Source organism: Perna viridis, chromosome 1, assembly GCF_037379345.1.
Source record: "Perna viridis isolate PV_CMFRI_1.1 ecotype Kerala chromosome 1, ASM3737934v1, whole genome shotgun sequence".
In the NCBI taxonomy this organism is placed as follows: domain Eukaryota; kingdom Metazoa; phylum Mollusca; class Bivalvia; order Mytilida; family Mytilidae; genus Perna; species Perna viridis.
Genome location: NC_142445.1, coordinates 59,846,695 through 59,873,464, shown reverse-complemented (window position 1 = coordinate 59,873,464; position 26,770 = coordinate 59,846,695). Strand labels below are relative to the sequence as shown.

At 31.9% G+C, this 26,770-nt stretch overlaps 2 protein-coding genes across 15 annotated transcripts in view; one reads left to right on the top strand and one right to left on the bottom strand.

Moving 5' to 3' along the window:
• Positions 1–18,481, top strand: part of LOC148629638 (uncharacterized) — a 47,838-nt gene extending 29,357 nt beyond the window's left edge. For 9 of the 14 annotated variants that reach the window (XM_088554536.1, XM_088554581.1, XM_088554527.1 and 6 more), the window contains 10 exons: positions 840–1,447; positions 3,551–7,019; positions 8,228–8,413; positions 9,075–9,162; positions 10,833–10,982; positions 11,480–11,692; positions 13,525–13,725; positions 14,118–14,216; positions 15,157–15,206; positions 15,792–18,481. In XM_088554536.1, coding sequence (XP_088410662.1) covers positions 877–1,447; positions 3,551–7,019; positions 8,228–8,413; positions 9,075–9,162; positions 10,833–10,982; positions 11,480–11,692; positions 13,525–13,725; positions 14,118–14,216; positions 15,157–15,206; positions 15,792–15,807 — 5,043 coding nt within the window. In that variant the 5' untranslated portion in view covers positions 840–876 and the 3' untranslated portion in view covers positions 15,808–18,481. Of the gene's footprint in view, positions 1–839; positions 1,448–3,550; positions 7,020–8,227; positions 8,414–9,074; positions 9,163–10,832; positions 10,983–11,479; positions 11,693–11,879; positions 12,943–13,524; positions 13,726–14,117; positions 14,217–15,156; positions 15,207–15,791 lie in introns of those variants that run through there. The other 5 variants (XR_015916995.1, XM_088554611.1, XM_088554630.1 and 2 more) reach the window with 5 other exon arrangements.
• A 1,873-nt stretch (positions 18,482–20,354) lies between these two features.
• On the bottom strand, positions 20,355–26,698 carry LOC148629637 (uncharacterized). Its single transcript, XM_088554729.1, has 5 exons — positions 26,551–26,698; positions 23,570–23,604; positions 22,943–23,017; positions 22,331–22,487; positions 20,355–20,938 (listed from the first exon to the last, which is right to left on the bottom strand). The coding sequence occupies exons 1-5, from the start codon at positions 26,615–26,617 to the stop codon at positions 20,469–20,471; spliced, it is 804 nt and encodes a 267-aa protein (XP_088410855.1). The 5' UTR covers positions 26,618–26,698; the 3' UTR covers positions 20,355–20,468.
• Positions 26,699–26,770: the final 72 nt, after the last annotated feature.

Here is a 26,770-nt window from a genome sequence, read left to right as displayed (position 1 = left end):
TGCTGAGGAAACTCATTTACAGACCTCTTTGTTACATTTTTATCAGTTTTCACTTCCCATTACTATGAAAGTAGATATTGGTTTTTAAGCCCCTTTAGACTTGCAGACAGTCACTTAGTGATTCTCTTTGAAGTAGATTGTGTTAATAATTTCATTAGGAATTGTCTATTGATTTTATGGCTGGACCTTAATGGTTAGACTAATGCCTGTTAGCATTCTCTAATTGCTTGCTGATTGGAAAAATAAACTGAAGTTGTATTTTTTGCAAGAGAAGCAAATTTCTTGGTAGGAAATGCTATGTAAACTTTTTCTTGATCGAAACCACTCTAGTTATACATTTCCAACTACAATTTTACATTTGAATTATTTAGAACTAGTAGCTGTCACTACAAGTTAGAACTGCATCTTTATTTTGAGTGTTGTAATGATGAAGTTCTGCTGGATGGTATTGTGCTTTAATGACATTTGAAGATTCATCACTTCACAATACTGGATAAACTGTTGTTGATATTTGAGCATTTATTGAATGCTTGCTGCCTGGCAGTTATTATATTGATAAAACACAACGAAATGTATCTGGATGTAGATTTTGTATGTTTGCAGTTTTGAGTTTATTTACTGTTACATTTTGGTAAGTTCTAAACACATTTGACACATATACTAGCAACTGTAACAAAAAAATTAGAATAGGATAGACTTAATTGGAACACAATCTGTCTAATACCTATAAACATTCTAACCATTTTAATCAAGATATGTTAGAAGGTCTATTCAGTATTATGCAGGATACTCATGAAATCAAACCTTAATATATAATGTAGATATTTTATATTTTTCAGGTATGACTGAAAGTTAGTGACAGAAACAAAGAAGAAAATGGGGGACAGGGCAATAATAGTCAATGATGCCTCCCACCGGTCACCGGTCAATACAATGCACATAGGAATGCCTACATGGTCACCTGGTAATACTATAAGTACAAGCTATGGGTCAGTGAGCAAATCTCCTGGAAACACAATGAGTGCTACTGCAAGTTACAAAACCATGAGTATGCAGGGTGACAATGGAAGTTATAGTGCAATGGAACAACAAATGTATCAAGCAGAGTCTAAGTCTGAGTTTTCCACCATGTCATCAGGTGGCACTACATCTTACCATACAGAAAGCCTAAGTAGATATCCAAAAAATGCTACATCTGAGATTCGCCAGTTGGACGCTAATCAAAATCAGGTGTCTAAAATGAACTATTTGGATTCAAAGGTGTCTCGCAGGATTCAGTCAGAGAACACTTCAACCGCTGTCAATGACATGACAACATTGGACCATGGTGAAAGGTCTACAGTCCAGATTACAGGGCCTCCTCAGACTATGATCGTGTCAGAGAAAGCAGTAGCTGAAATAAAAGGAGGAGGTACTACAAATATGACCTCTGAAGTTAGAAGGAGAGGTAGGTCTTATTGCACAGCATTTTAGAGAACTTGTAGGAGTTAATATTCTGGTTAAGCTTTATATAAAGTGCAGATATGAAGCTGTTTTATATCAGAACTTACATAAGTTGATAACTGTAAGGTTTAATATAGCTCAAGGTTGTCTTATATTACTTGTATAAGGAAAATATTATCATCAAAATAAAAATTTCAGGAAAATGTCACAAGGAACACAATAACTTATACATGTAAATGGGAAATAGATCATGGCAGAATTTTATAGAAGGCTACAGTTAAAATGTATTGTAAATGTTAGAAAATTGTAATTTATTCCTTGTCGAATACCATGATACGTTAAGGTTGTCAATGTTGATCATGATAGTGAAAAGTGATCTGTTTCTAGTAAACAACATTTTATAGTTTCTTCCTAGTGTAATATTCTGAATGACATTAAGTTAAAAGTTTTGTCAGTCAGTAATAGAAACAGTTTATCATCTTATCCTTATTTCTCTCATGAGGGTTTATAAGGAATTTTATGAATGAGTCTATCTTTTAGAGTAAAACTGACAATTTTATTGATTCCCAAGCCTTTGGATGAACCAAACTGAGACTTGAGTTAATTAGATTGTAACAGCTCTATATTCAATCTCAGTAAACTCAGTTTTTTGGAAAAACAGAATTAACTTGGAAATTTTACTTCTTAGGAATATTGGAATAGAAATAAATTTGATAAGGGATGATTGATTTCTGATTTCAAGCCCTGCTTGACAAAGGTTATTGACTGACCTTATTGTGACTGTGTCAGAAAAAGATGATTTAGAAAATGTTTCTGAGATTAATTTCATTGTTGAAATGGAAATAAAATTGGTGTTGAGTAATACTTTTTCCTCTTAATATAAATACTGTATAGGCTCATAGCCAGAAATGTTTTAGGGGCTTTTGGAGGGGATATTTTTACCCAGTTTTCCAAACTTTAAATGCTTCATCAATTTTAACCTTGTTTAACAGTTTTTAACATGTTTTTGCTTCCAAGAATGGGATTCATCATAACCCCCCAACCACCTTGCGTATACTATATAAGGAGTACATATACTTTTTTGTATTAATTTAACTAATTAATTGCTTTAAAGGAATTACAATTCTTAGGAGATTTCTAAGTGCTAAAAGTGCATTCTGAAACATACTTAATTTATAATTTATAATATAACTTAATTTATAAATTTGCACTTGATTAAATGTGTTTGAATTATTACCAGTAACTAAAATTTGTGATTTAATACAGTTTTTTTTTCCAACACAGTCGGTACAGTTTCACTTTTTACCTTTTGACCTTGAGGATGCTCTTCCCTGGAAACGCGAGTCACCTGATTGCAATTTTATTTCCTTATTGGCCAAATACTGATAACTTTGTAAAGTTAGGAAAACTGTATAAAAAATTGAAATAGAGTGCCATGTGTTATTATTTCCTGAATGATATGTAGAAAATTATAAGTAAATAGAACAAATTTTACTGGTCGGTTATCTTTTTTTAAAGATAGTACTTGTATAAAGATAGAGGGGTGTGTTGTTCAATTACCTTCAAATTCATTATTTACCAGTAGTTGATTATCAAAGTCAATGAACTGTGAGGGAGTGTGGATGTTATATATTTATTGACAGGTCATTGACAACTGCTATTATTTTGTTATGTACCTAGATATTGATTATGTGATATTATGCCATCTGTTCTTGATAATGTATACTACATGTATAATTATTGTGTCAGGGGAAAATGTAATTAATGTCAATACTTAGACAATAATAATACAGAGCTACAGTGTACTCTGCAAGGATACCAGTTAAGGCTGGTGCCAGAAATGTAGATATTATTAGTATGATTGATGCAGAATTTCTAGGAATCTGTATATGGTTGTCTTTGCCTGTCCAATACATTAGACTTAAGGCATAGAGTATATATGAAAGGTTACACAAAATTTGAATACAAGTTTAAATGTAAAAAAAATGTCTTAAGATCTTTTCTGTTACTGTATCTATTTGCCATGCAACAATAGATGATGTTTGATGCTTATGTCGATGGATATTTTGTTTTATTAATGAAATTAATAATTTCTGTACTTTTGCAGGTGGTGAACAGATAACAACGACAACAAAGAAGACAACTGTAATGGAAGGAGATAAATGTACCTGTTGTCCATATGGCTACCATATAGACCTCGGCTTCGTGCAATATTGTGAAAATATGTCTGATACAACTGATCTAAAAAAATTAAAACGAATTCAGCGGGAGAAAAGAAAATTACGTAAATCCATGGAAGTTTTTCTAAACCAACAGGAAGGAGCAAAAAACACTGAAGAATATAACCAACCAGAAACTGTTCATGTTCAAGCCACTGCTTTCTTAAAAAATGTTGAGCATCAAAACAATGTGACAAACAAGGTTTTAGATGAAATAGACTCTTCAGTTGATCATACTCTTAATTCAATAGACACTATGATGTATACTACTAAAAGTTCTCGGATGTATTCTGAAAGTGATGAAACCTCGGCTTCTTCAAGTCCTGGTCCTTCTGTCAAGTTTAATACATTCCCCACAAGGAGAGGGAAAGATATGCAGGAGGATTTAGCAATTTATAATACTAGTTTTGAAAGAAGAGGAAGATCTGATTCCCAGAGCTCATTATCTTCTATCTCCACAACGAGTGAAATGTCCTCTCCTCAACTCCCATATGGCTATACAACCACCTCTACAAGTGTAACAAGTGAAACAATTTCCAAAATCACACACATTACTTCTGATCAGCTGGCTGCTACCATGGCAACCCATTTACCAACTGAAGATGGTGCTGCTTCACCACAGTCTTCAACAACGATCATGAACAAAAACTCACTGACTGCTATTCGAGAGGCAATGGCTGTGAGCCTGCAAAGGTTAAAAGAGTTGGAAGAACAAGTGAAAGCCATTCCTGTTCTGCAAGTGAGAATCTCAGTTTTGAAAGAAGAAAAGAGACTTCTAGCATTGCAACAGAAAGCAAGAGAAGTAAAAAATACAAGAACAATTGGTGTAGGTGATTACAATGTTCATGATGTACCTACAACACCTAAATTTGAATTCCCACCGAAATCACCACCAATTGCACCAAAACCTAAAGTACGTCTTGTTGGTGTTGGTGACCACAGTGTATGGGAACCATATATTTTACAGCCTGACTTGCCAGACTCAACAGATAGCCAGTTCTATCAGAGAGATACTTTAATTATAGAGCGTGACAGAACTCAGTCAGCACTATATGCACAAAAAACACCAAAACCTCAAACCAGGACCATTGGTGTTGGGGAAGGCAATGTTTTTGATGAGTCAAGCATGAAAATACATGAAAAAGAACTCAGAACTGTCATTATTGGCCAACAGGGTGTTGGAAAGAGGAATGTTGGTGTTGATTGCAGAGTGCCTACAAGGGATGTTGGTATGATGTATACTGCTGATGAAGAGAAACCATCGACAAGAACTGTCGGAGTAAATGTTGATACTGGTGCATTTGTTCAGACACTTAATTTCAAGGCTGAGGAAATGAGATCTGCTATTAAAGAAGTACTCTCAAAAAGTGTTAGAAGTATTGGAGTATCTTGTGCCATGCATGTTGAGAAACAAAACAGAGGTGTTCAGTACTCCAGCTCCTTTACTCGGTCCATTGGTGTTGGAGAGGATGATATTGATGTTATAATTAAGGAGCCAGTTATGACAAGGACAGTTGGAGTTGATGTCTGTCCTCTGTCTATTAATAAATCTGTGAACACTGACTATGGATGGAAACTGGACCAAAGTACTAACACTATGCAAGTTTTCCAAGAGAACAAGTCATGTGCAACTGAACGCCAACGAAGTGGAACAATTGGCACAATGACTGATGATGCTAGAATGGTTTCAGACAAAACTCAGACTGAATCCAAGGTGTTCTATGCTATGGATGCAATAAAAAACCAAGGCAATAACCCAAGAAAGTCAAATTCTAAAAACACTGGAATTAACACTGATATGAGAGAGTTGGTCGATGACGACTACCGATTGCGTGTGACCTACAGGTACCGAGGTTTAAATGATTATGATGTGGCTACTAACACTGATGCTCCAAGGAAGCATGATGTATGGGTCAATACTGAGAAAAGAAAGGTTAGAGATGTGGCAGTAAGTGAAGATACTGTAGATTCCTTCATCTGTAATTTTGATGAAGAAGTGCAGGAAAGAATGGAGGAAGAAACTGTTGAAGAAGTCATTTATCGTGAACAGGAAGAATCTGTTCACAAGGGTTGGGTTGAAAAGACAACGAAAAAAACTGTTGAGGAGATAGAAGGTCCATTAATGGAATCTGGTGAAAAGGTGATACTAGTCAGAGATGTACCAACATCAACACAGGTAGTTAGACAGATCATCAGTCCTGGTGGTAAATCAATCATCACTGATGCCAACAATAAAACTAGTGATGAGGAAATGGTAGAAAAGAAAATTACAAGTAAAGGAGGAGCTGTCACATTACAAACAATTACACGTAGATCTGTCAGTGATGATGAAGATGACACTAAAAGTGGTTGTAAAACCACTATAATATCAGCATCTGGTGGTGGAAGAATAGGATCTGGAGATGATGGATCTATGGAGTCAGAGGAATATACTTTGACAAGGAAAAAGGTGGTGGATGACACAGATTTCCGTAAAGATGTTCAGAGTACTCACGAAAGGGCTCTCAGACTTAAAGCCAAATTAGATAAGTTAGATGATGGAACAGAAGTAACTTCATCTAGAACTATTGTCACTAAGTCTGGAGGTAGGTACATTGATTCTTCTGGCCGATCAGGTGATGGATTTGGATCGGGTGGATATTCTATGTCATCTAGTGGATTTGGATCTAATGAGGATATAGATGGGTCAACTACATCATACAGCTCTTATGGAGGATCTGGGACAAGATCAGAAGGTCCATTTGGATCATCAAGTTCAAGATCTGGGGGTTCATTTGAATCATCAAGTTCAAGATCTGGTGGTTCCTTTGGATCATCAAGTTCAAGATCTGAGAGTTCTCATGGGGGTTCAGGATCTGGTGAGAGTGGTTACAAAGTCATAACTGCATCTAGTCGTAGAGTTGGCAGTAGTGGTGGTGGTGGGGATTCTGGTGATGGTTCAAGTTCTAGCATGTCAGGAGGAGGGTACAAAATAATCTCTTCTTCCTCAAGTTCAACAAGAGGCAGTGGATTATCTGGATCAGATGAACGCTTGAGTTCAAGTTCAGGAACTTTATCATCATCTCAGATGAGTGAATCATCATCATCTGACCAAGGAATAGGAACATCAAGCCCAGATGAAGTGACTACTATAACCCAGATCTACACATTGGAGGACTATTTTGGTGGTGGCAAGAGTTACTATGAGAAATATGTTCAGTCTAAGGATGGGGATAAGAAAGTGTTGGAGCGTAGACCCACTGGTAGTACATCAGATCAGGTTGACAATGGATCTCTGAAGTCTTGTATCAAGTCATCCTCAAGATCTGAAAAGAAAGGAAAGAGAGGAATAACATTTGCCGAAAATGTTGTTGGAGGGTATGTTTATGATAGATAAGATATTGTTTCGAATGCTAATTTTTATTTGATTAAGGATCAAATATATATACTTATTAAGTGGAAGTGAAAATTTACTTCTAAATTTAATGAAATTTTAGCAAAATGTGATTCCAATATGTAAGTATCCATTTTGTTTATCTTTTGTTGTAATCATCAAAACTATTATCTAATTCATCTTACTTTTGGAATTCTTATATGTTTTCTGAGGAAGGGAGTAGGGGTATCATCTATTATGTTTAAGCTGCATTATCAGCAATTCCCAAAAAAACACTACGTCACTGTCTGACTTGGTAAAACATCTCTTCTAATATTGACTATAAAATGTGGATTATGTGACTTGCAACTTTAAATAGGGTCAATAGGTCATATTTATTTATGGTATCTTGATTTACTAACTCACTCAGGTGTGTTTGATTATGTAATTTCAAAATACTTGATGTCTTCAGGACTACAATATTATGTAAAGGAACTATAAATCAAGTGTTTTATCCTGTCAGCACTGATCTCTGTTTCAACCCACATATGCTGTATGTTGGTAGACATGTTTTTGAAGTGTGTTAATGGGAGGTGGTATATTTACACCTACATATACTGAAAATCCTGAGTTATTCAAATTCAGTGCTGACAGAATAAACTTAGGGTGACAGCCTTGCATAAATGTCTTTTTTTAAATACTTTTAAGGTGTAGCATGATACCTACATGTTCATTTATGTTACATCATGCTTGCAATCTTTATTAACAAATGTATGGTTTCATGGTCTAGGTATTCTCAATTCTGTGTTTATGATGCACTGTCGTATGGAAAATGTAGTTATTTCTTTTGAGGAAACTTTGAAAACTTTAATAACAGCAACAATAAGGAAGAGATGATAATGGCTGTCCATTAGAAAAACACAACACACAAACTATGATAACAGTTACATACATTGTTTGTCAATGATCTTTTCTGAAGCACACAATAAACCATAAAATGATTACAATTAATGCATGAAAAAAAGAAAAAAAAAAACAATTATAACAAAGGGGGTGTAATGATTAATGATGGCATTAACAAAATTAAATAGTGGTCTTTAGAGAGGAAAAATGTTATGATGACTCTAGAATTTTTTTTTATTTAAATTTTATATATATATATCATGTTATGTATGTAACATTTGTTTTTATCCTAATCAAAATCCAATTACAGCTACACCTCCAGTAGTACAAACTCTGACTCTGATGAAGATGCTTCAGACAGTGGGTCTACTGCTAGTTATGATGAGGGGTCTTATGATGGTAGGGAAGGTAGTATTGTCTATCAGTGTAAAGATGATGAGGCCATTGCTAAGGGCATTCCAGGAGCTAAAATGTTTGACCAGAATATCAGAGAAACGTAAGTGGAAAGTCGACTTTGTCTTATGTTGAAGTATAATGAGAACTATGTACTTCATAATGAAGCAAAAACAATATTTAAGTGAATAGGCCTTGTATTGGTATGAGGTAATTGAAAACTTCAGCATCTTAACAATTTTATGCTTTTCTTACTTGGTAGCTGAATGTTGTAATCAGCTACAGTATTTTAAACCATGGAAAATACAGCAACTTGACATTACACATCGCAACCAATTACATATTGTTTACAAAACGAATTTACCAAAAAAGTGGCAATAGCATGCATACATTTTCATCCTGGTGGGGTTTTTGTCTCCTTGACATATACACCATACCTATTCTCATTACATACAATAGATCATTTCCTTCTGACATACTGTGTACATTTTAAGGAATGATTGTTATATTTTTTGGTCTGTTTGAAATAGCCTCAATGCCCATGGTGCACACTTGAAAATAACTTGTTATGCAGATTATTTAGTGTGCAACACGTGATTGAGGTTATTTCTACAGACTGAAAAAAAAATAACAGCCATTCCTTAAATATACACACTATGTCAGAAGGAAAAGATATATTACCACTTTCTTGGTAAATTTGTTTTGTAAAAAATATGTAGTTGGTTTTATGTTATATATAATTGGTTTTATATATTTGACAATAGTTTCGAGCTGACCCGTGAGATGAGACAGTCTTGTGAAACATTAGCCAAGTACTTAGAAGATTCAACGGAAGTACAGACAAAAGAATTGGTATGGTCTGAAATTAATTAAAACTTTAGTATGATGGGTAGGCAGTTATTGAAAGTACCAACATCGCATATATTCATATATTATTTTGTCATGTCATATGTAACTAAATTTAACCCATTCCACTTGTTTTTATTAGCTTCTATTAGCAGAATGATTTCATATCTGGTATTTAGCATTGGTGCGATGGGTTGCTCTACAACTCTTTTCCAATCCCTCTAAACATAAACTTCTTTTTTTTACTTTTGGCTGAGAAGATATTTGTTTTATTGTAACATTTTAGTCTTCTTTCAGCAGATATTCCCGAAATTCCGACAGTACTGAAAATAAATTTAATGTCTTTCTTTGATATTTTGATATTCAGGGATGATTTTTTTCCCGCTTTTTAGCAGAATTCTGCTATTCCAAATCCAGATTTTACCATTACAATTATTTTTATAGTGTATATTTACTTCTAATTTTGTCAATTTCTGCTTTTTATGTTGATCTCGTAAACTCCTCACTGGATGTTACAATTTATTTAAAATTCATTTAACTTTTTTTATTTTTATTTTGCCATATATAACTACAGCATTACATATCATCATTAGAAAATATAAGATTAGCATATTGTCTAATTAATTTTAAAACATGTACTATAAAAAAACTTACATACTTAAGAACTACTTTACAATTTCATGAAAGCCAAATCTGTAGAGAGACTTGCACATACATTCATTATTCATTAATAATTAAACTTGAAGATAATGAAGAGTGCACTGTAACTGAATAGTAAGACAGTTGTTAGCATACAAACTTTAATAGAAATTAGAACTACCAACAAATCTGTGTGGTATTCTGGTGAATGCTAATTAGAAACATGCTATTCAATTACTTCAACGTGTTTCACTATCTTTACAACTACAAAAAATCTAATTGATAAGATTAAGTGGTAATTAAGATACTGTTCAGGTAAATGAAGGAATTATTTAGGAGCTGTTTTGAAATTTATAGATGTTTAAAAAGAGATTAACAGGTACAGAACAGGTACTTGAGTTGTTTAAAGAAGCTTCAAAGTTATTAAAAAAAATTATTTATTCTGCAATACATGCCTTGTTTATTTTAAGATCCTGCTGAGCTATGTAATTGTTTCCTGGACATATGTTTCTACCTGCTAAAACTGTAGAATATATCAATGGTTTTTTGAGCTCTTAATCCGAAGAAAATTCATATTTTGGGGTTCTGTAAACAAGTAATGTACATTATTGACTATGAAGTTATATGATATGTGTTTTCAGTTTCACGAAAAATCATATGTGTTAAATCTATCATAAATTTTTGTGTCACAATGTTTGCCTAATGTACTACTAAAATTTATAATTAATTTTACACTTTCTACTTTTTGTGAAATTGACCACAGGTGCATATAACCAAGCAATTACATGGGCAGATAAGACCATTAAGTACGTTAAAAGTACATTGATTACAGATTGTAATGAAAGTTTTAAAATTTATCTAGAAGTCAAATGGTAAGACTGTTGAAAGGAATTTATTGGATGCCAAGGCATTTATTTTTTTTGGTTTTCTCTTAATCAGTTGCAACCCCCCATACTAAAACAGTAATGCAAATTGTGAAAAAAGAATTTTTCCAACATATACCAGGAGAGATTGTAATGGGTATTATCATTTTACAGAATGCTAGTCTAGATAGAATAAAGGAGGAATGGTTCAAGATTTCTAGTGCTAAATTATCAGAGCCATACCAAGTTGAGGACTTTATGTCCAGCTTTAATGAGATATCCAGGAGATTGCTGGAATATATTGTCAATATCCAAGACTCTAATGTAAGTCAAGATTACTGTTATGACATGATTGTGAATTTGGAAATTATTGTTGTGTTTTAAAGAAGTGCAGCGTATGCAATTGAGTTTGAGTGACAATTATTAAAACTCACATTTTTTATTTTATGAGGAATGTTACATTTTCCCTAGAGGAAAGTTACATTTTGCCAGAAATTGTCAAAATTTAAAAGCAACTTCAGCTCTAAAATGACAAAATTTCTATCATATTTTCTAATTAACTGTATTGTAATAGCGCAAAGGTTTTTCTTGTGAATTATTGAATAATTCTAATTTACAAATGTTGTTGGAGATTGATAAGAAATCAAATTACCTGATTAATGTTTGCTTTGTTCAGCATTTTTTTCGGCCATCTTCTTAATGTATAAAATGAAAATGAAGAAGAATGTACAAGTTAACTTATATTGTCATGTGTCATCAAAGGTCAGTGATTTTCTGATAATCTTGATTTTATCCAGAATACTTTTTGATGACCTTTTCAGGGTAACACTGCATTACATTATGCTGTATCCCACTGTAATTTTGAGATTGTCAGTCTTCTCCTCGACACTGGAGTTATAGACCTGAGTAAACAGAACAAGGCTGGGTATACCTCCACAATGTTAGCCACTCTAGCTTACACACAGACAGACAGACAAAGAGAGGTTGTGCAGAGACTATTCTCAATGGCTGATACAAATGCAAAGGCTGCTAAGGTATTAGTCATTCAATTAAATAGGACTCAATACATTTGAAAGGTTTTATTGAGGGAAATTTTAAGATTTTAATTTAGTATTTGCCCCTTAATTTTCAGTTTAATTATTTTTAAAATTTATTTTCATGTGAAATCTAAGCCAATATTTTAAGGTTACTCAGTCACTTTCAGTTTGTGTCCCTTTTCAGTTTTAAAGTTTCCTGCATCAAAAATGGAAGTGGCCATTGATAAAGACAAGTTTCCTAGTTTGTCTCTGATCTGCTTTTTGGCTGTATATATAAAGCAGTAGTAATAAGCCTGGCTTGCTTGACTGCATGACAGATGAAAGTTCTTTGACCATAAAGATTGTGCTGAATTTTGTTATAAACAATTGATAGTATACTCTTACAAAGTGGCAACTTTTGCATTACAAAGAAGCTAAGTCAGAAGATTCTCTTGCTCAGCAAAGTCAGTTAGGGAATTTATAAACTTTTTCCCTTTGCCCTTATTCCTAGAGCAGTTACACCTCAAATTGAATGATCATGGAACTAAGTTCCCTGAGTTTTAATAAAAAAAAAAGACAGGTGTGGCTCTGATAGAAGCTTACTAAGCACTGCACATGTGTAGGTAACAAGTATGGCTCTGATAGAAGACTTCTGAGCACTGAACAAGTGTAGGTAACAGGTATGGCTCTGGTAGAAGCCTACTGAGCACTGCACAAGTGTAGGTAACAAGTATGTCTCTGGTAGAAGCCCACTGAGCACTGTACAAGTGTAGGTAACAAGTATGTCTGGTAGAAGCCTACTGAGCACTGTACAAGTGTAGGTAACATGTATGTCTCAGATAGAAGCCTTCATAGCACTGCAGAAGTGTAGGGTAACTCTACTTTTTATGTTTTCTTCAGATTATGTTTATTATATGTAAAATTGTTGATGTAGGATTTAGTCAGGCTATTTCACAATAGCTCATATATTGCTTCAGTGGTCTGGCCTAGCTATGAGTAAAGTGCTTTTTGATAGGAATAAGTTAGTAGTAGAAAGATGTATAGTGTAAGATAATTACTATATCAACATATTTTAGGCACCTTCTGATGTTACTCCAATATTGCTCTCTGATTCTGGTTCTGGGAGTTTTCGTCAACAGAGTCAGAGCCTTGCACCAGGATTCCGATCTTCTTCAGGATCCATCTACATTCCTCCGCGATCTGCTCCCAAGCGCTCTACATATCACAAGTTCTTTCGCATATAAATAACTCTCAGATATCATGTAGAGGTATTTAATTCAACACACTTATAAAAAAATAATTTATTGCTCCAAGTTTTTATATTTTTATTCTAAAAAGCTTGGAGCAATAAAGTTTAATATAACCCTGGCCTAGTATTCAGTTTTAAGCATATTAGCACACATCAGTATAGCTGTATCATTTTGTTAGCGCATGTATATGTATCCATACTTGGATTTTATTTAGTTACAAGCATGGATTTGATGATATAGCCATCAAATCATGTACTATTTTATTTTGCATTTTTAACTTCTCTTCTCTATAAATACTCTTTGCAAATTTTCATTTGTTATTTGTGCTTAATCATTTTTTTTTTCTTTTTTTCTTTTTTTGGTTTTATTTGATGATTGTTGGACTAACAAAAACTCCAAAACTGATTTAAAATTGAAATCAAAGTAAACAGATTCCATTTGAATCTTAAATTGATTTAGAAAAAAATATAAGAAGTGCATGTAGAAGTGGACAAAAAAGTATTTATAGTTTAAGATATAACATCAGTAGTTGCATAGTATAAAATAGCCTTGCTATAGTCAAAAGTATGTTATTATGGACTAATTATATATCCAATATAGGATGGCCAAACTGCCCTGATGTTAGCTGTTAGTCAAGGTCGTACAGATATGGTCACTCAGCTGTTAGAATGTGGTGCTGATATCAATGTACAAGACAATGAAGGATCGACAGCTTTAATGTGTGCATGTGAACATGGTCATACTGACATTGTGAAAATTCTTCTCGCTCATCCTGACTGTGATTCTACCCTTTCCGATAATGTAAGGAATTTCTAGTCTTCTTGGCTTGAAATATTTTATACTTCTTGTTGTTGTCCAACTTTCAATGAATGGTTTACATGATAATAGATCAGAACTGTCTTCATTTTTGTTCTTGTTTTCTTCATTATGATTGTTTTATGTTGTTGATCTCTTAAATAACATTTCATGAATTTTGTGTTGTGTACTCATATTGAAATTATAAATGTTTTCCATTTAGAATCCTACTTCCTCATTACTTGTTCTCATTTTTCTGTTATAAATATAGAATCTTTTTATGTTGATTTCTTTAAATTTGTGTAAATTCTTTCTACACTAATGAAATATGTAACCATGTGCATCATGTGACCTCTGACCTTTTTGCATGTTAAATGTCTGTTGCATGGTTATTTTAGGATGGATGTACGGCCTTATCTATTGCCATGGAGGCTGGACACAAAGATATAGGAGTTATAGTATATGCTCATAATAATTTCAAAAGTCATAACTCACCTGTAAGTCTGTTTGGTAGTTTGTTTCTGTATATGTTTAGTGAAATCTAGGTCATGTTTCTATTTTTAACTTAAGGGTTTTTCTATTCTTTTGTAGAATATCTGTATACTGACACTTATTGCAGATTGGTGTTGAGATGTTTTCTAGTAACAAAGAATTTTAAATCTGTAGAGCTTGTTTAGTAAATTTAATATGAAGATGAATGAATAAACTTAATGCTGACACTTTCTGTTTTTAATTTACCATTAATTGTATGCATTAAATTATTAAGACCTAAGACCGTAACTAAGTAGGGTAAGATGATATCATTTTTGGATCTGGTCTAGAAACCTACAAGTTCTGTAAACTGTGAGCAAATCGCACCTAATTATAGTCCAACATAATGAGTGAAGTGCACAAAAAAAAAAATTATTCATTCTTATGTGTTGTTGGTGGAAAGCACTGACTAGATCTCACTATGGTACCAGTAGCTAATGCCATCTAACATTCTGTTTGCTTATGCTGGTCCAAAATTACTCAGTGTAGAGAAAACCAGTTTTATACTGTATAAAAAATTTTAAATGTTTTTGTAAAAAAAATAAGAATTTTTTGCTCCTACTATCACCAGGTGTAATTTTGGATCAGAATTAAAAGTCATAATTTTGCTTTAATTGAATTTTTAGATACTGCCAGGTACATGTAGTTTTTTAAGATAATTTAGATAATAAAATTGTGGTCAGATAGAATATTTGCAAAAAACAATTTTTTATCCACAAGGTTTTAAAAAATATTTATGATGAAGTTAAATTTTTATTTATAGCTTTTAATTCTGTACAGTCGTAATATTTAAATTTTAAGTTTTCTACTTGTCAGTAACTGTAATTTGTAAATCAAATACTATATTGTGTACTATAATTTGCATTGGACAACATACTAACTGAAATTATTTGCTTATTCTTTTAGGCAATAGTTAAAAAACGGAAAACATCAGGCAATACATCACCTTTACCAAGGTATTGTAACATTTAATTCAGTTAGTCTTAGCTTTTGTAATATGGAATTTGTACCTTACTCAAAAGACAGTTACTACTACAGTCAAACCAAATCTACTCACATTTTAACCTGCTTTTACCAAACAGAAATATTTTATGCGGGTTATGTATCCAACATGATCAGTTTTAAGTTGTCTACTATTCCATCAGGACAACTTCCTGTTTGACCAAATTTAGGAGAGTGAAAAATATATTTCTGGGAATACCTTTGAATATCACTGTTTACAGGAGTGTGTTTCCATATTTATCCATATAGTACATTACATGTGTTCTTTTGCTGTACTCAAAGTAAAACATTACTGAAATTGCTATGCCATGTTATAGCTATTACTATAACTTAAAAATAACTAAAAATCACTTAGGAGGATTTTAAGATCAGGTGTTTGTCTTATTGTGGGAAGTTACCTTTTTGTTATACATTTTTTAAAATGTTTTCATAGTTATGGGACTTATAAACAAGAGTGGTGGGTGCATGACTTGCTGTGTTGCAGCTATTTCTTCCTTAATGTATTTTATCTTGATAACATAATTTTTTTTACGTTTCAGTCCAACAATTAGATGAATAAAGATGGGACGTTGTAATGGGATACAGTAAATCCAACCCAAGGATGGTATCAAGGAGAGCACTCAGCTTCTGCCTCGATTGATAATCTACAAAGCATTTTACACCAGCCATGCATTTAATAAAAGAGCAATAAGTTGTATACATACCTAGCTTGATGTATATGTTTTGTTTTGCAGAAAAAAATATATAATTGGCTTTTACTGAAGTTTGTGGTAAATTTCTTACATAGTCTTATAAGTGTTTACATTCCAATTCTTTGAAATGAACAAAATATATTTTTCTCCTGTACATATCAGACATATGTAAAGCACTGGAAATGTTTGTAAAGAGACTGTGCCCACTGTATTCAATCTGATACATGTATTGTTTACTTTAATACTTGAATCGACATGTTATCTTCTTTCTTGGCTATTTTTTAAATACTTTGAAAGTTCCTGAAGCAAGTAGAGCATTGTTTCTCTTTAAACTTTTATATGTGGGTACCAATTTTCATGGTTTCGGGAAGAAACCTTAGTTCATTGATTCTTAAATTCATGGATTCAACACCTTTATGATACAAAGGAATGGAACATTTTCTTTTCGCTGGGATCCAAATTTTGAGGTATGTCTAACCAACAAAAACCATGAAAATTAGTACCTCACAACAATTATACTTTCACATTATTACATACTGGTATTGAGTTTACAGAAAAAGCATGATGGTGAAAAGTTGTAAAAATAAAAAGCAGTTTAACAGTGTCGGTGTCTACCTCATAGAAAATCCATGGCCAGATGGTTGTATGTAATACTCAAATTATCTTAATGTGTTTTATTTACTAGGTATCATGCTTGGAATAAAAATTTGAAACAGAAATATTTTTGATAATAAACCATAACTTGCCTGGTCATTTTTAAAATCTCTTTGTTTACAATGCCCATAGAGGATACTAAATAGATTTTATGGACCAATTTCCTTTTTTAATGGTTATTTTTATTCTTTTAAATTATTTTTATCTTCAAGATCTGGGATAGAAAAAAATATTAACAGTAAGATGTCTGAAAAATTTGAATAAATGATTTTTTATTTTTATAGAAACGATTATGGTAAAGAAATTGTCGACTACTTGTTGACTTTAATATAGAAATTTTTCCATCAGGATTTTTAGAATTTATAATTGTAATTGTGTCGTTTTACATGTTGTAAGTGCTGCAGATCTCACCAGAAAGTGTTGTGATGTGTTGTTTTCTGTGTTTTAATTTATTGCCTATCCACATTCCAGATTGTTATTTCTACAAACCAGTGGTTGTAAGTTATGTTTGCTATCAGTTTATTGAAGCTAATTGTTTTTAGATTTCATTCAATGTTTTCTCTCAGCTTTATATTATTGTTGTATGATACTGTGTATACATTCATGTAACCTTCTGTAGAATGTATAGACTCAAAGTAATTGATATATTTACTATAATTGAATAATAAAATTTACATGTTAATCTTAATTTGATGTTTTCCCTAGGTATTGGAACAATTTAACATCAATCAGTCTTTAAAAGTAATTTAATCCCTGTCACAAATCACTACTTCAGTTCAGTGAGACTGTAAACAAATTGCATGAACTACATTCTTTGTTATTTGTCTTTTTTTTTTTTAAATGGTGCATATACATTCTCAAAGGTTTAAATGAACCAAAATAATGTTATAATGTGTTTAAAAGAATTCACCTATATACTAGTGTATATCTATACTTCACATGTGTAACTATCTTGTCACGACATGGTACTTTATTTTTGTAAAATCATTAGTTGTCTGAATTGAAGGCACTTTTCAGCAATATTTAAACTGCTCACTGAATATTTTATCCAGTTTCAATAAGTAATGAAGTATATTTATGTAAACAGTTGTCAACATACCAATAGGAAAAGGTACACTATATGTTAAAAGTTGTGAATATGGTGGCCCTTTGTTTGGAATAGATTCAGTTACAAAGACTTGTTGAGGGAATGGATTTTTACTGTGAATGTCAAAAGTTGGTGCATCCATGATTTCTAAAGACATTTTTAAAGATAGTTATTTCCTATCTTGTACATTGAATTCTTAAATTTGAGTAACAAAATTTCTTATTTCTATTGATAAAAGTCTCTGTTGCATAAATAGATATAAAAATCTGTCTACTTTAACAGGAAGATTGATTCTGTATTTATTTTTAGTTTAGATTTGATGGCATTACAAACTTATAACAAATACTCGATTCTATGTAGTAACATAAAAAGAACATGTTTTCCCGGTAGTAATAATAGATGGTGCTATTTTTGAATTTAATATCAAGTGTAGCCTCTCATTTTTATCATGAACAAAAATTTAAATGCCTTAAATACATAAGGTATAAAACCTCATGATTGATGATTGGTGCATGTTTCAGTATAAAATAGAATTGATAAAAAAAAATTCTTGAAACTTGATTTTACTCTTTTCAAAGGTTTCTCTTTTCATTGAGTCAGTGTTTTTTTTTTTTTTTATTTTATTTAAAGATGGTATGCTACACATTTGTCTATTTTTAGAATATGTTCATGTTGTTCAAATTTGGTACATTAAAGATGATGGTAATGTATACATGTAATTTTTAGAGTAACAACAGAATTGAAACTATTGTTTTGTTGACAACATATCAAATCATTAATAAAATGACATAAATAATACATTGTTTTACCTTGCCATGAAAATTTGATGGATTTGTATCATATATGTTCCCTTTGTTGTCAAATCCTTTACTAAAATTTACAAATATTGTCATCATTGTGGTGCATTGTACAGTATAAAGTAGTTGGTTTATATACTTATAGTCTACACCAAACTTCGAATTCCTTAAACATACGATGTACAGACCCATGTCAATGGAACATACATTGATATACATTGTACATTCTGTTGGTAGTTGTTTAGACCTAGATAATTTACCTTTTTAATGTTTTTAGTCCTTACACTGAGTATGATAGAACTATCAAGTGATGTGACATGTCCTATGGGTAAAGTCTGGCATGAAGGAGAGCTATCCTCAAATAATACATATGCACACCATATACTGAACATGAGTTTCCACATTTAGAAGTACATTTTTAAAGGAGTCAGGTTTTAGAACAGTCAATATTTAGTTTAAAAGTATCCTATTGTTTGAACATCACAGGAAAAACATCAATCATTACTGAAAACTGCCAATGAATATCAGACTTGTACTAGAGAAATACAGGCAGTTATATTACTAATGTTTAGAAATTTGTTGACTGAGAAAGATGGTCTTTTATCATGACCCTTTAAATTTATAAATTAAATGCATCACAGGACCAAATTGTATACCACCACAGAGGCCAAATCCTGAACGGGCAAATCAATCGGAACATGTTCACCTTGTAGAATTTCAAAAAAGATCCATTCATTCATTTTACTGTCTGGACATCATAGTGCAGTGGACAGCTAAGGATTTGTCAAACTTCAATACAGAATATTTAGATATACATCGTATTACTTTACGGTGTCTTATCTCTTAATCATTGAAAATGCACTAATATGCAACCATTTTTAAAAGCAATTTTCTCTGATTTAATGGTCAACTTTTGGCGAACAAGTTCTTTTTTACATTTTTGAAATTCTATACATGTGATCTTTATATAGGACTTGTTTTCTGTTATCTACAATAAACAATTTCACTTAAATTACTTACCAAAGTGCATTGGGGTTGATTGATCCTCTAAATTAATGCAAAATAGCAGAAAACTTCATTATTTTTCACTTTTATAAGTACACTATTCAAAAACTACATTTATCTTTCCATTAACCTTTCCCCCTAATTGCAATTAGGTTTGAGTCAAAACCCTTCAAATCAATACAAGCCTTCCTTTCAGTGTTCAGTGACATGACATTTCAAGATCTTTTTTCCAGACACTAAATGCCTATAGATGACTATAATAATGCCTACTGCAACTACAGCTATTCATTATACAACTGGCCCCAAAAAATTGGTAACTTGTCATTTTTGGGTAGATAGGTTGAGATGTTAAGTTTTTCTGGATTATCTCCCATTACTAGAAACAATATGACCTCCCTTCGATTGTGTGAAAATTATGTAATGCATTTATTAAATTGCTATTGTTTTGCAAAGGCAGTGAACTTATTGTCTACAAAAACAATTGACAAACTTACTTCTTTAGATATCCCACGTTGGAATTGACCATCAATATCTAAACATAAACCTTCAAAAAACTTCAGACATATCAAAGAAAAAACATTTATAAACCCTTCAATGTAATCCTTGGATGGTTTAATCTAGACTAAGCAAAATTAAAAGATCTTTCCTCAATTAAAAAAGAAAATTATTAATTCTAACAGCTCTGCCCCATAACTGACACCATATCTTGTGAAATAGTTTTGAAGTTTAGAGTAAACTAGTACCCTAAAATATTTAATAATTTCATAAACAAGTGAAGCATTGTCATTCTCAGTTAGCATTGTACATACACCTATCAACAATAATATCATAATTTGCTCCATAGCCAATTAAAATGATATAAATGCCTTTTCATTTGTTACATTTTATTTTCCTTTAATACTGAGCTAAAGAAATAACTATTCTTTTGCTTACTAAAATGTAACATCAAAAACATAAAAACACTTCATTTTTTAAAGGTTTTTAATCTTCGTCTGAGGAGTCTGAGTAAGGTAGTAAAGTTTGTAATGAGTTATGTCCCTTTGAGTGTGAAAGTTGAACAGCCCCACTCGGACTAGAACATCTGGCCTCAAATGTCAAAGGTTTATCCTGAAGTTCTGAGTCCACCTGACTTGTCTCAATCAGGCATGTATTTGAATGTCCATAACCATAAAAGTTTTTGTACTTTGAGTCCTTCTCTAAAATGGGTGTTGCTATGGGAACAAATTCTTTAGATTCTGTATACTCTTGATTCTTATGACCAATGTTAGTGTCAGGGTTTTTACCTTCTGAAGTTTCATAATTTAGTTTGTCACATGAACATCCAGTTCTATTCTCTGTATCAGATAGGATGCATGAAGTAGAGCTGTTTTCAACATTTTTCTGATCTGGCTGGTCCATGTCATCTGTTTCCAAATAAGGAATTCTTGATTCAGAACTCAAGCTACCACTTACTAAAATAAAATCAAGTTCTCAAACATACTGAAGCTTCATAATGAAGTTGTATAAATCCATGCAAAAATTTTGATCTTGAGAGAGAACATGAGAACTCTTGTACACATGTAGATCATTTATTAACTTTCAATTGTTGTTAGAGTTATAGCCCTTGAAAGGCAAACAAAAATGTGATTTTTGTTATGACTAGAGTAGATGAGCATAATAGATGGAAACTTTCAGTCCTCAAAATTGTCTTGATGATAAAGCCTACAAAAGTTCTTGCAGGTTCAAAATTGTGTGATGCTTTGTATTAGAAGTACTATCCTTGAATGGACACAAATTACTATTTTTGTGGTTTTAATCTCATAATTTGAAAATCATGGAAACTCTCAACCGACATTAAGAGCCTTATTACAAGGCCTACATATGTCCTTGGGAGTCCAAGATTTATGACAGCTTATTCAAGTTTTTGCCCTTAAAATGCATCAAAATTGCCAATGTTTTTTTTTTAAGCTTATAGCTTGAAAACCAAAAAAAAAAAAAATCAAAGACTGAAGTCTTCAAAGTTGCTAATCCTCAATTATTCTATGTCACTGATTTTGGCTTGCTTTCAACATCAAGAAGAACTCAATGCTCTTGTAAACTTAATCCAATCAATCAGTGATTTTCTCATCTTCCTCATAAACCCTGGCATAGATATATGTATGGACTTCAGAATTGAAAAAAAAATCACAAATTTTAGCAAACTGAAACTTGGAAGATTTTAGAACGATTAAAGGAAGACTATGCAAGGAAGATGATAATATACATTCTTGTTCTTTTCCATTCTGGATCTTTTGACATTGTACACTTGTACATTACTAGCAAAACAAGTTTCTTCCTTTATCGAAAATATAATAGGCATTTTAGAACCATGTTGCTGTGTAACACAACAGTTCGTCAATTGGGTGCAATTAGCAAACTTCGAAGGAGTCAAAAATGGTACGAACTAAGTTGCAATATGCTCTAAAATTGTGCGACTTTGTAACCATGATGTCCCTAATGTTTCTCAATCAAAACAACCAGCAACCTCTGAATCGAAGACTTGGCATTTCTAAGCTATATTACAGGAAGTTCAAAGCTAACTGATCATTTCATCTTTTAATATAAATTTTCCACTCTCATACAAGTTAAAAACACATGTAGAACACATATGTATGGTATTAAGAGGCACATTTTGATCTTGTATTAAGCTAGAAACAATGGTTCAATAGCACCCATCTGCAACATAAGGTGGTGTTATAAATAAAATTATACAAATCAAATATGAATGTAAAGTACTGAAAATTACAAGTGCAAGTAGTTGCTAACAGATTTTAAAATGGCATAGTTGTTGAATTGTTATATCTATTTTAAAGTTTATAACAAACCTTTCCTATATTTTCGGTCTACCCATGGAATTTCCTTGATGTTTGGATCAAGCTGTCTAAGCTTCCTGACAAATGCTTTATACTCTCCTTGTAAATGATCTATTTTCTGGTGAAATTCTTTTATTTTAGACTCAGGGTAACATGGAACTTGTGATTGCTACAAAGACAAGTGTTTCAAAGTTTTCATTAAAAGTAAGAACTACAGAGATTTTAATGCATATATTAAATCTTATATCTCACAAAGCAATTATTATATCAACTTCCAATAGAGTGAAGTCTGAGCTTCCTAGTTGTTCTTTTTATTTAATTATCAAATTAAATTTACATATAATATAAACATGTTACCATCTACTGATTTTCAATTTACTGAAGAAAAAGTCCTTTAATATTGAAGGGTTTTTCTTTTGATATTACTGAAGCTGCAAATTTTCACAATAAAACCTACAACACAAAAATTTACCTGCTCATCACAGTCAATTATCATATAATCTTTGAGAGCACAAAGAATTAATTATAGTGTGAAAGTAAATCGTTTGGGAAACCATTAAAATTTCCAAGTCTATCAAGTCTATAGTATATCTGTAATATGATATGAAGCGTGTATATATAAACCTTTATGTAAAAATCAATATCTTTCTTAATACTTGGTAGCCACTGCTTTATTTCCACTGCTGATCTAATCTGTATCTAAATAAAAATAAGTCAGACATCTTATTGTTGTTGTTACTTTCATACAAACATCAAATTAGGCCAAGAAAAAAATACCCGTGTTACGGCTAACATGCTCTAAAAAACTAGGGTCGATAGGGGTAATCAAAACAGTTTAAACTTTTTCTTTTTTCAAAAGTTTTTTTTTGGACACATTCAGACTTTGATAGTCTTGTCAAAAATTGGTAAAAAAAAATATGGTTGGTAGGGTTAGTGGAAACCGATACATGTAATTTCTTTTAGGCCTTATGAAGTATTTGTAACCTGCAGAGGACTAAGTCAATATTTCTGATGAAAGTACATATACTTGAGTCAAAAACACTAAATCTGATTTGTAAATATTTATTCACTGAAAGATAAGTTATTCAATCACTGATTTACTTTGTTGGAATCTGCAATCAAAATTTTTTGGAGTGGAAGTGAATGATTCATTTTAAAATTTGTGTATAAAAATTATATGGAAGTTAATTTAATTATATATAAGTTACTTTCTCTCGACTTTAGGCCTGTATCCTACTTATAATGACTTACCAATCTTGGTCGCTTAGGGTTTTTCTTTTCTTGTTCTATAAGTACAAAAAATTGTATCCATATATACATGAACATGTATAAAATAAACATTCAGTCCAGGCTTTTGTTATGACAGAATTGTTTTTTGTTGCATAAGTAATTAGACATAAAAAAAAGTAATTAAAAGATGAACATTTTTCTTTCCTATCTAACCAGGAAACCAAAAATTTAGTCATTTGAATATACTGGTGGAAATAAGAATGGATATGGTGAAATGCAACAAACACACCTGCATACATGCATAACCTAAACCATATGATAATATGAATTAGTGCTAAGATCAAGCTATCTTCCTTTCAGGCTTTTGCTAATTGAAATCCATACATCATGTATATTATACTAAAGAATTACTACCTCTACTTTCATACATTTCAAAACATGTACATTTACCTAACAGGTGGTGAAAAATATATCCAGTTTCATTATTTTTAAAGTAGTTTGCAATATAGGTTTTACAATCACAAAAATCCCTGGGACATATCCAAAAATTTATAATAAAGGAGTTTTGATTAACCTTTATGATCAAAACTCCTTTATTACAAATTTCTGGATACGTCCCTGGGATTTCCACAGGTTCCAGTCTCTCATTCGCTCATTTTTGAGAACAAAATTTTCCTACAAAGAGGGTTTTCCAACTACTATGACTCTCCCCTACTGATTCACCAATAAGAGAGCATGTATCTGTAATCATTCATGTACAGATGTTGAAAAGTCATAGACACTGTTTTTTTTTGTTTTTTTTCATACTAAATTATCTTTCAACTTAAAAGATGAATGATGTCATAATGTAAATTACATTGTTTTTCTGACGCAAAAAGGTTATTGGGAGACAAATCTGGGGTCATTTGCAGCAAACTGAGAAGTGTGAATTCATGTAGGAAATACAACAATGAATTCTAGAGAAGTTAGTAAATTATTATTTAGTAAGTACATTCTTTATTTCTCAAGTGACATTCATCATAATAAATATTTAAAACATATGACTGGTATTGAGTTCTCTAATCATTGTATAAATCTTTGTATGAAAAGTTTAACCCGTAAGGTCCATATACCATGATTGATGAATGAAACTATATTAGGATGCACTATACAGTTACATTAAGGCGCACTGTTTCACACACCAAGTTACCCCGGTCAAATTTTGTAAAACTTAAAATTAAAAGTTGAAATTTGGTGGATATATCGTTTAAATGCAGTTAAGCATTTATACAATGACAGATATAATATATGTAATGGTAAACATGTGTAATTTAAAGGAAGAATGGTATCTGGAACGTTTCAGTCCCCTGCCTTATTAGGTTCTCTCCTCAGCATCAGATGGCTGATTTTCAAAATACCTTATTTCGCACGAACTTTTGGAACTAAAATTGTGATAGAATGAATCGAAAAGGGTATTATTATTTTTACCCTTTTTCCAACTACTCCATGCATGCTTTCATCCTGTGGTAGTGTCTAAGTCTCTGATATTTAATAAAACATAGTAATTGGCTGTTAGTTTTGGAAGGGCACCCCTGATTTGTACTAAAACTCAGAAATATTTTTTTTCAGTATGTTACCATGGCTACTGGATTTTATAACAATAATCACTAAATTACTTATAAATGACTTGAACCTCCACACACCAAGGATTTCAAAAATATGCACTTTTTTATGACAAAACACTAGAAATTTCTGTGCGGACTTCCTCAAAACAGCTTTATTTCAACAAAATGAGACAAAATGTTAAGAAATGACCTAACTGTATTGTACTACCTTATTTATTCAGATCTACAAATATATCCAACGCCCAATACACCAATACTGATCAATTTACATCAAAGAAAAAAACTATCTATGGAATTTAATACCTAATTAATTGAAATTTGGGTGTCATTACAAATTGACCATTATCAAAATTAAAATAAGTTATAGTGGCAATCTATTCTTCATTCAATTTAAATCTATGGTTTCGAGCTTAGAGGGAAAAACATGTTCGTTTGTTGCTTGTAAAATGTTAACCGTTAATTCCTGGCTTGAGTGGCGTGCCAACTGTAAATCCATATATTTATTTTTGTTTCGCTTTTAGTTACCCTACTTTACTACTTTCTAAGCAATTCTATTGCTTACTAGTGCTATATATATATATATCCGCTTTAGGGGTATAAACATTTGATTCTGACAGGAGTCTGGAAAATTTTGTGGGGTCAGAATTTTCATTTTTTAATTTGAAGGGTCAGAAAATTTATTTTCAAGCACATCGGGGCAAGATTATTTATTTCCAATTTACTCAATCCATGTATGAAGTATCTGGACTGAAGTCAGAAAATTTATTTATTATCTAGGAAGTTGTGAATTTGTATTTTGACTGAGGGGAATGGTAAAATTAGCTCACAACAAAATACTGCAAATGCCAAATCCTTTTATGAAATATGATTCATTGCATGATTCAGTTAATTTGCACAAGGAAATGTTAACAACATATCACAGCTAGCATTTATCTGATTCCATAGTATGTCCTGTGTCAATGTTTTGTGTTTCACTCCATTCTTACATCTATTGTTTTTCTGTCACCCAAAGTCACCCATGATAATACAGGAATCAACATTAACTTAAGAAGTTGCAGTGTTCCCAACAAACCTGCACACAAAAGAGGAGTAGGCTAGAATATTTATTTCCAAAACTGCCAGTCCGCTCAGAATCAAATGGTTGTCCCCTACTTAATTGTATCATCTTCATATTATAACTTTCACTTTCTTTGACTTACAGTCATATCATGTATGTATGCATGCACTGTTTATATTGTTCACTTCAGTCTTCACGTTGGTTATAAAATGGTTATAAAAACTCTTGTATAATGATTAATGTAAGTTTGTATTTGACTTGTCGACTACAGTTCACAAACGCATTTGTTTTGAATGTCACCCTTAATTTAGCTGATTACATGATACAAATGTTGGTCGTACCATCTTTCAAGTTTTTCAGGTATAATCGATTCAATCTTCCCAGTTGTTTTTCTTCATTTCTGGCCATTCTTCATCAACAAATGTTTATTCCCTTTTTTTATTTTTGGTAATCGACTTGATCTCCAGCTATTAGTTTCGCACATTAAATTTCTCGATTGAGATTTTCTAAATGATATTCTTTGTTCATGAAAAATAATGCAAAATAATAATTTCTTTTATA